The sequence below is a fragment of the Natator depressus genome, chromosome 1, assembly GCF_965152275.1.
Source record: "Natator depressus isolate rNatDep1 chromosome 1, rNatDep2.hap1, whole genome shotgun sequence".
In the NCBI taxonomy this organism is placed as follows: domain Eukaryota; kingdom Metazoa; phylum Chordata; order Testudines; family Cheloniidae; genus Natator; species Natator depressus.
In genome coordinates, this window is record NC_134234.1 from 221,702,805 (window position 1) to 221,713,206 (window position 10,402).

Genomic DNA, 10,402 nt, shown 5'->3' on the forward strand with positions numbered 1-10,402 from the left:
CAGCTCTGTCCCCAGCATTTCAGTGAGGAGCCTCAGAAAGGGTCATCCATGGAGTCCCAGGGAAAGATAGCATGTGTCAAAGAAAAGATGCCATAGGGCAGGAGCACCCTCCATGCTTTCAGGGGCTATGGAAATTCCAGAGGGAATAATCCTGTGTATAATTTGCAGCCTGGCAGAACCCCTTTATAATAAGAGAGAAAGATATTTGAAGTAAAGTATATGCCACATAATATGAGGGTGGGTGGGGGAAGAAAATCCGGTCTTACAATGTATATTTTCTATATACTAGTTAGTGGTGGTGTTTCAGGTTGCAGTTTGTGACAGCAAGGTTCTGCCTCTCTGACAACGGCAAAGATGTTAATTAGTTCTTTACATTTTGGTTTGTACAACTTATTTCATGCAACCAGCGTGATGCAGAGAAAAACTGGAATGAATTCACCATTCATCACTCTGCATACAAACTTTTTTTCATTAGTATGTTTACAAAACTGTCACTGTGCTCATTCAGTAAGAGGAGTGAATGTCAGAGGGATTAGACAAACCACTTATCTCCTCCTCCTGCTGCCACTCAGCTCTTTGTTATTTGTCCAGGTGAGTAGGAAACTTCAGATCCATTACAATACCACTCCTGTAGTGGCTAAGGGAATGATTGTGTTGGTTTTAATCAATGACAACATTAATTGGCATACTTTAAACAAACACAAAACGATGGAACTCCAAAAACCTTCAGTTTATTCACTACTATTAAAAGGCTAATTACTATTTTATTTCAAGAGATGACAGATCAGACCCAAAGAATAACCTGTGTGAAATGAAGTGATAAAGATATTACAGTGCAGAGATGTATTTTGGAAAGCACAAACGACTCCAAAACCTCACAATTTGAGAAGAAAATACTCGTCTTAGGAATATTAGCTTGTCCCAGATGTGTACCACCCATTTCCACCCTTTTCTGTTTTAAAGTATCTGGAAATTATTCTGATTTCAAACCAAATTAATATTGTAGTTTTGTTTACTGGGGTGAAGTTACTCTTGGTTTACACTGAGGCACAGTGTAGCTTAGTGGATAGAGCACTGGACCCTCCCCTGGAATATAACCTTGTGGCAGTTATCACCAGGTGGTGCTGTTGCACAGAATCTTACAAGATCATCTTCCAGCGTACAAGTAAATGTTCAGTTTTGGGAAGATGTCTGTGATATTAGTTTTGTTATGCAAGGTTCTGGCTAGAGGGAGCTGTGTGAGCAGCCTGAGCATTATCTCTCTCTCTCTCCCTTTGGCTCTACTGGAAGTCAATATTTGAAGCAGAGTTGCTCCCTGGAAACTGGGCCATGGTTTTGGCTGAAATTCCTGGAAAAGGGGATCGCTCTTCATGCTGTTTGTGACCATCACTGCTCCAGGACTGGAGTATATATGTATATAAAACATGTTATACTTAAGGCTTATCTACACAGACACACTCAGGAGACCTGAGTTCTATTCCTGGATCTTCCACCAGCCTGCTGGGTAACACTGGGCAAGTTACTTTCCCAACTGTGCCTCACTTGCCTCTCTCTGTAAAATGGGTTGATACTGCCCTCCTTTGTAAAGTGTTTTGAGATGTATGGATGTAAAGCACTATGTAAGAGCTAAGTATTGTTTACATTATTGCTGATGATGAGGCAGATGAATTAGGCCCTTTGGACCAAATACTCTTCTCACACAAGTGCATTTTCCTTTGGCTTCAACAGGAGTTTTACTGATATAAATCAGAGCAAAATTTGGGCTTCTGTCTTAGGGCACATCTTCACTAGCACTGCTAAGCATCGCTAGTGTAGTCATGGCAGAACACTGGGAGAGAGCTCTCCCAGTGCTCTAAAAAAAAAAAAAACACCCACCTCTGTGAGGGGTGTAGCAACCAGTCTGGGGCACTGTCTACACTAGCATGTTACAGTGCTGAAAACTGCTGCGCTCAGGGGTGTGTTTTTTCACACCCCATGAGCGAGAAAGTTGTAGCGCTGTAAAGTGTCAGTGTAGACAAGGCCTTAGTAACACTTTTCACTACTGACAAAGCTTGAAGTGGGCAACACAGGAGTTTAAGGAACACATAAACCAGCATAATCCAAATCCTTGAATGCTAAAAAAAGATCCACAAATTTGCAAGAGACAGAAATGTTTAAAGTGTGCCCAGCAGATTTCAAACACCTAATAATGCTTTTAACTGCTGTACATTGTTGTTATAGGCTAGTGGTGTTATATCTTCCTCAAAGTGTAGTCAGTAAGCCAAGTGTTTTCAAGTAACACCAGAGAACTGACATTCAGAGAGACATGACAACTTCTGATGGAAGCTAAGATCAGGCCTACTCAGCCAAAGGGGCAAGGAGTGTCATAGCCAGGGAAGAAGTGTTACAGAAGGGCTCTTGGTGGGGCGGCAGAGATAAGGCACATGGGGCATTTCCAAGTACTGCCTAACAAACAAAAAAAAGAACAAAATGAAAACCAATCCAGCAACATAGACATACACAGGAGGATTTATATGTGGAGAAAAAGGTCAGAGAGAAGCATTCTCACAGCAGGTATTAGGAACATTCCATAGCTTTTCCCATCAAACTAGATGGCAAAGCTATAGGACACCAATGGTAAACCCCACCACAGAATGTGTAGCATTGCTGTGGCCAGCACCATGTATTTTTAAAATTAAATTATTTGCCAGCTTCCAGAGAAGAAGGACTGAACGGAGAAACCAGCATCCATACCAAGAAGATCTTCGCATTTACTTCAAACATGCTGGTTCATTGAAACATACATTTTGCAATCCACTTATAGCCTCCTGTCCCAGAATGGAATCTTACTTTATCATCAGAGCGCCAGTTAGCTCCACTGTTGCTAATGGTTGGTCAGCATTTTCCACCCTCACTTTGTTATATCGCCCACTCAAAGACAACATGGCATATACATAAGCTTGGAAGGATTTGATTTTTATTGGTCAATGTCCATAAATGTCAATTTTACCATACACAAACATATGAAAAAAATATTTCCATTGATAACTGAAATTTACAGATAAGCCAAGTGAGTTCTCAAGCAGCATTTTCTTATCAGGGTTTGATTTAAGGATATTTATTTTGTATATTTCAACATATGATGTTGTCAATTTGTTTTAATGGCTATAAAGCTTTAACTTTTTGAATCTCTGTCTACTCTTGATTGTCTTCTCCCCTCCCCATTTTCTGACCCACCCCCATAATTTCCTGCAATTGTCAATATTTAAATCTATAGAAATCAAAAAAATGCTAAAAATCCATAATTTTGTGCACCTGTAAAAAAAAGAAAAAAATCACTAAACTAGGAAAAAATGCTTACAAATAAACATCAATATTATTTTAAAAATAATCAAATTCTGCCAAGCCTATGTATGTAAGAACTATGACTTGAAGCCATCGTTAACTGTGTCAGTGTAATTAATTAAAGTCAGTCTTGAGTTAAAGGGGAAGATAAGACCAAGTGGGTCTACTCCTTCATTCTACGCAGGAAAAGCTTCCATTGACTAGGGATCAGACCCACTGTAAGTTCAGTGACTTCAAAAGTAACTGAAAACCAGCGTTTCTTTTTTTAAAAATGAAGTGTTGCTGCAATTCATGAGTAAAGAAACAAAGCTCTTAATATTTCAATTTAAACGAGGCAAGATAGAGAACAGCAATGCAAATGACAGTATCACGAATACATATTAACTTCTGCAAGAATGGTTAAAGGAAGCTGTTCCAATGTATGCCACACATGCATACGACAAAAACAAATTTAACTTGATTTTGGTCTACTGATGCAATATCAGGAGCGTGAGGCCTCATATCTTCCTGCAAATTAAAAGCACCCTCCCCTCAAGTAACCACCATAAAAAGTAATAAACAAATTAAATTCTACAAAAAGCAAACACCACGAGAACATTACATAGTATTAACAAGAGGGAAATTTAGTGTTAAGGCTAAAATTTTGTCTTCCCCCTCCCTACAGAAGGGGTATCGATATCAGATGATCTTACATGTCACATATGCTACAATACTTAATCATGCATTGATTAAAGTCGAATTTCAGCCTTACCTCTGAATTTCTATACATTTGTGGGCTAGTGTCCAACTCTTTATTATGATATTAACACTGATTTTGTGGTGTAACAATTAAAAAGATCACACAGAACAGATAGCAAACAGAACTCTGAAACAAAATCATTTCCATTCTTTCATGGGATGCCAAGCAGGATTGGATTCACCGCTGACTTCCATATCAGCTGAACAACTTTCACCCTGAAAAAGAAAAATCAATCATAATCACAAGGACTCTTCTACACATAGTCATGGTTTCAGCTGTTAAGAAAAAGAAAAGCCTTTTAAAATCTAACATTTTAATAACTACGTGTAGGTTATAAAGTTCTTTTAAAAAGCACTTCATGAAATCCAGATTCCTTGGTGAATGTTTATTATCCAATTATGAAAGCAAACCATGACTGATGGGTCTTAAAAATATATAATTAGGCAAAATGTTCTCTGTGAAGTGACAGATAGACAAAACCCATCCCCTCACATTTTTCATGATTTCATACATTAAATAAATACCTGGGATGAAAAAGGGAAAGATTTACAGTGGTTATTTTCTTACGGTTATCTAAGAATTCCTTGGACCTGATTCACACTGCTTTACTCCAACTGTATACCCGTGTAATTCCGTTAGAATCACTTGAGTTCATTAGCATACTATTGCTATATAACAGTGAATCAGGTCAGGTCTACTTCATGCACATACAAAACATGGTAGAACAGTAGTGCACGAAAATTAAGTGCTGGGTTTTGTAACAAACCCAAGAAGTGCTAGGGTTCACCTAACAAGGTTTTTGGAAGTCTTTGGATAATTTCTATCCCCATACCCACACTCCCCCCCAACAGGCCTAACGTCCTAACTGACTTTTAGATTTCTTTTGTGATAGGTGGGGATATGAGATGTTCTCCCCTTCTTCAATCTCTCCAAGAGATAGCCAGCTGCCCGCATGACATTACCTACAATGGTAGAAAGGGAAGAGGAGCAGGGAGGGAGGGTCAAACACCTCTTTCACTGACAGGAATTATGGAGGAGAGTCACTTTATTATCTAGTGTACTGGATGGCATCCCAACTTGAAGGGCCAGATTTCTTCTTTGTTGGGAAGCAGTTCTGGGAGCTGTTTTGTGTCTAGACAAGATCCACAGGTACAAGGTACCATGTGAGCAAGAATAAGATTAGTTTTAAAACACCAGTTTCCAAGTGGAGCAGATGAATTTAATGAACCCCAAAATGAAGAGCTCACGAAGATTATAAATGTTTCTCACCTTAAAATCTGTTAATCTAGTTTGACTTCCTGCATAACACAGGCCATAGAATTTCATCCAGTGATTCCTGAATCAAGTTCAATTACTAGTTATTGGACTAGAGCAGGGGCGGGCAAACTTTTTGGCCTGAGGGCCGAATCGGGTTTAGAAAATCGTATGGAGGGCCGGTTAGGGGAGGGGGGGCATGGCCCGCGGCCCCCCGCCCCCAATCAGCCCTCCACCTGCTTCTCACCCCCAACAGCCGCCCCGTCCTTCCCGGGATCCCTGCCCCATCCAACCACCCCTACTCTCTGTCCCCTGACCACCCCTGGAACCCCTGCCCCTGAGTGCTCCCCCCGCTGCCCCATCCAACCCCCCCTTTCCTTCCTTACTGCCCCCCCGGGACCCCTGCCCCATCCAACCACCCCTTCTCCCTGTCCCCTGACTGCCCCCGGAACCACTGCCCCTGACTGCCCCCCGCTGCCCCATCCAACCCCCACTCCTTCTGGACTGCCCCCCGGAACCCCTTCCCCCATTCAACGCCCCTGTTCCCCACCCTCTGACTGCTCCGACCCCTATCCACTGCCCCACCCCCTGACCACCATCCCAAACTCCCCTGCCCTCTATCCAACCCTCCCTGCCCCCTTACCGCGCAGCACAGAGCACCGGGTCAGACCGGGAGCTCGCAGCCCTGCCATGCCGCCCGGAACATTACACCAGCAGTGCAATGAGCTGAGCCTGCGGGGGAGGGGGAGTAGCAGGGGAGCGGCCTGGGGCAAGCCTCCCGGGCCAGGGGCCAGGCAGGAGGGTCCCATGGGCCGGATGTGGCCCACGGGCTGTAGTTTGCCCACCTCTGAACTAGAGTGTCTGCGGCAAGCCAGGAGGATACCAAATAGACTGCTGTTTGGACCCACCTTTACTAACTGTCTAGTCATACCAGCATACAGCTGTCTGATACAGACAGCAGAACCTGTGTGCCTACACTTTTTTTGGTTTGCAGCATAGACAACTCTATTACAGATCATGGTCGTGACATAGGCTGTAACATATTTCCCTTACCTAATTCTATAACCATTTTATCCCACCCAAAAATGGTGGTATGAGAACACAAATACACTATATGTGCCAGACTGACTGTGGACTGGCATTTTAGACAGGTTTCTAGAAGTCCAATGGCTGGCTAATCCAGAAAGCCACATCCATTAATGATGTGAAGGGCAGCAAATGGGGAAGCCATTGCTCACCATGATGGGAAATTTAAGGTGGGGGTGAAAATTCCAGCTCCTGTTTCCCCCCCCCCCCCACCATAAAACAAACTTATTGTACAAGAAGCCTTCATAAAAAGCTATCATAATGAAATAATAAAGAATGGAGGGAGCGAGGAAGGAGGTATAGTATTTTTGATGAGATGTAAAACCAAAGGTTTGTCCACTTATCACATATCCAGCTCTGAATTCATCTGGAATCCAGCTCTTTATTCATTATTCCTCTAATGAATAAAGTAATTGCTCTGTGTAGTTTCTACAGCACTGATTCAACAACGAATTTAAAGTATGTGCTTAACTTTAAGCTCATGCTTATATCCCACTGGGGCCACTGGCATTTAAACGTGAACTCAAGTGCCATACAGTTTAAATTTGTGAAACACTGAGATCCTGTGGCATGAAAGACACTAGATAAATGTAAGCTATACTCAGAAATCAAGAAGAGGTTCCTCACCCTGCACACTAACTAGTTCTTCAAGATGTATGTCCCTATGGGTGCGCATCTTGATCACAGATTTTCCCTTAGCAGTGTCCATTCAGCTATCTATACAACCTCACACTGCACAACGAGGATACATAGGGCTGCACAGGCAAACCACCCTCAGCAGTTCCTTCTCTATCCAAATGTCAAAGAACTGTCCAAATCAGAGAAGGGCAGGCACTGGAACACCCATAGGGACACATCTTGAAGAGCTACAATTAGTGTACAGGGTGAGTCACCTCTTCAAGTAGTGTCTCCGTGGATTCTTCACTTCAGGTGACTCCACAGGAGTATCCCCACAGGGAGGAGGGAGCTTCAGAATGGAGTCCAGGTCTGAAGACAGTACCACATTACCAAGCACCACATCCAATCTGGCAGCATGGATCAAGGCATAATATTTAGAAAAAGCATGCCCTAAGGCCCAGGTAGCAGCTCTACATATCTCAGACATTGGAATGATTTTGAATAAAGCTGTGGATGTTGCTTCTGATCCCATAGAGTGTGCTATTATCCCCAGGGTGGACAGAGCACCCACTGTGTCATAGCAAGTTACCACACACCCAGAGATCCATCTTGAAAGTCTCTGGGCAGAGACTGAGAATCTCTTGGATCTCTCTGCAATGGAGAAAAACAGTCTAGGTGATTTCCAAAACAGCTAGTTCCTACCTAGATAGAAGGCTAACGCCCATCTAACATCTCAGGTAAGAAAGCAGGTCTCCAGCTGAGACTTACGTGGTTTTGGGAAAAACACCAGTAGATGAATGGACTCGGTAAGATGAAAATCCAACAGCACTTTAGGTAAAACAGTGAAAGATACCGCAAATGGTGGGGGGGGGGGGAAGGGGGAGGGGCTGCCATCAAGGCCCCAGTTTCACCAACCCTACAGGCCCACTTGATAGCTACTAGAAAAGACCTTCTTCACAGATAAATGAAGTAAGGATCAGGTTGCCATAGACTGAAACGGAGGTCTTATGAGATATTTGAGTACCAGGTTGAGAACCCAAGTTGGAGTGGGATCCTTAACCTGGAGGTAGAAGCTCCCCAAAATGTTGAGGGCACAAGGTGAGCAAATATGGAAAGTCCTCCTAGTGAAGGATGAAATGCCGATACTGTGGCCCGGTGAACGTTAATCGAGATAATTGATAACCCTGATTTCTTTAGATCCAGCAGGTAATCCAGCAAGGCTGTAAGCGAGGTGGATGTAGGCACAAGTCAGCAATGGTGACATCACTGGTTGGATCTTTTCCATTTCTGAAGATAAGTTATTAGAGTTGATTCCATTCTGTTGTTTAGTAATACTTGTACCTCTGTTGAGCAGGTGCACTCCAATCCTATAAACCACGTGGAAGCCATGCTCAGAGGCGGAGGACTCCTAGGTTGGGGTGAAGCACATGACCTGCATACTGGGAGAGGAGAGGAGGGGTGGTTGGAAGCTTGAACACCAGATGGACACACAAGTGAAGCAGGTGAGGATACTAAGCTTGTCTCAGCCATGTCAGTACTATAAAAATAAGCCTGGCCTTGTCCTGTCTGATCTTGTTCATCGCTCTTAATATTAGCAGTATTAGAGAGAATGCATGGAAGTTCAACTCCCATTTATAGTCCTGGGAGAAGCTCCTCTGAGCACATGGGCTGTGAAATTCTGGACTCCAGGAGAGTAAACGGTTGAGATCTGAATCTGATGGGCTATATACCATTTCCATAAATTTATAGCATTAGCGTACAGGGTGGGGAAATCTTGTTCCTCCCTGTTTGCTGATAAAAAACATGTAAGCCACATTGTCATGATCCTGATTGATCTGCCCCGATAAGGGGTAGGAACCGAAGGCAGGCATCCCTGACTGCCCTGAATTCCAACAGGCTGACATGGAAACTGGTTTCTCAGGCCATTCAGGTATGCTCCCCAATAGTGATGCATCCGTTCACAATTATTGTTGGACCAGGGCAACGAACGGGATGTCTCCACAAACACTGAGTTGATTTTTGAGCCAATCTAAGGAATTCTTCAACTGGAGGGGAACCATGACCTGTTTATCCAGGCTGTGTCAGGTTGATGAATAGGTCCTCCTGAGCCAGCCCTAGAAGCAGCGAAGGCATAATCTTGCATGCTCAGTCACAAAGGTGCAATCAGCCATATGATCTAGGAGCTGTAAACAGTTCCTTATTGTACAGGGGCTTCCTTGAATTGTTCCGACCATCCAGATCAGACACAGTTATGAGTGTCTGTGGTAAGGTAAGCCCTGGCTGCCGACAAATCCAAGTACTCCCCTCTGAATTGTATTCTCTGTTCAGGTGCTAATATGGATTTTTTTTATATCTATCTATCTATATTTAGCTGCAGACCCAACTCCTGGAAGAGAGAAAGGGCCATCTGGGTACAAGTCAGTACTGCTTCATAAGGTCAGCCCCTGAGTAGCCAATTGTTCAAATATAGGAAGACTAAAATAGTTTCTCACCAAAGGTAAGCAGTTACTGTGGCTAGAATCTTTGAGAACAGGGAAGTACTCAGTATCAAAAATTATCCTGGCCCATGGTAAAACGCTGGTATTTCCTGTGGGGGGCAGGGAGCGTATCACTATATGGAAATAGGTGACCTGTAGGTCGAGGGCCAAAAACCAATTTCCAGCCCCTAAATAAGGAATTATAGCTGCCAGTCACTATCCTAAACTTCTGAGACTTTACGAATTTGTTCAGTGGTCTCAGATCCAAGATCCAGCTCCACCCTATGTCTTTCTATGGCATGAAGAAATACTTGGAGTAAAACCCTTTCCCCATCTGAGGGGATGGACTAGCTTTATTGCTCCTAAATTTAGAAGAAGATAGTGCACTTCTTGTCTCAGTATAGTCTTGTGAGACGGGTGCCTGAAGGACAGGGACTAGTCGGGGAGAGGGACAAAATAAATGATATAGTCTGATGTTATGACCTCAGACCCACTTCTCTGTTGTAATATGCCACCAAGCCAGATGGAAATGGGAAAGGTGGTCTACAAAGGTGGGGAAGTGGGTAAGTGGTTGCCCCTCGTGAACTAGAGGTGAGGGAGAAATCAAACTTTCGACTGACCCATCAAAATTGCTGTTTCAATGATGACTGGGTACTCACTGAAGGAGAGGAAGTAGCTCTCTCTCTTTCTGGAATTTTTGTCTTTTCCTAGCGAGTTCAGTGGTACTGCGAAATCCTGAGAACTGGGTATGACAATCTTTCGACAGTTTGGGATGTACTAAATCTGCTTTTGTTCGCAGCAGTGTATATATATCCAAAAATCTTAATGTGGCTCTGGAGTCCTTTAGTGTATGCAGGGATTCATCCATGATCTCCAAGAAGAGCTTCCAACCATCAAACAAGAG

At 43.3% G+C, this 10,402-nt stretch overlaps 1 protein-coding gene across 1 annotated transcript in view; it reads right to left on the minus strand.

Annotated features, from left to right (window-relative positions):
- Nucleotides 1–708: 708 nt before the first annotated feature.
- Nucleotides 709–10,402, minus strand: part of CREBL2 (cAMP responsive element binding protein like 2) — a 38,282-nt gene continuing 28,588 nt past the window's right edge. Inside the window, exon 4 of the mRNA XM_074936259.1 lies at nt 709–4,278. Coding sequence (XP_074792360.1) covers nt 4,274–4,278 — 5 coding nt within the window. The 3' untranslated portion in view covers nt 709–4,273. The remainder of the gene's footprint in view (nt 4,279–10,402) is intronic.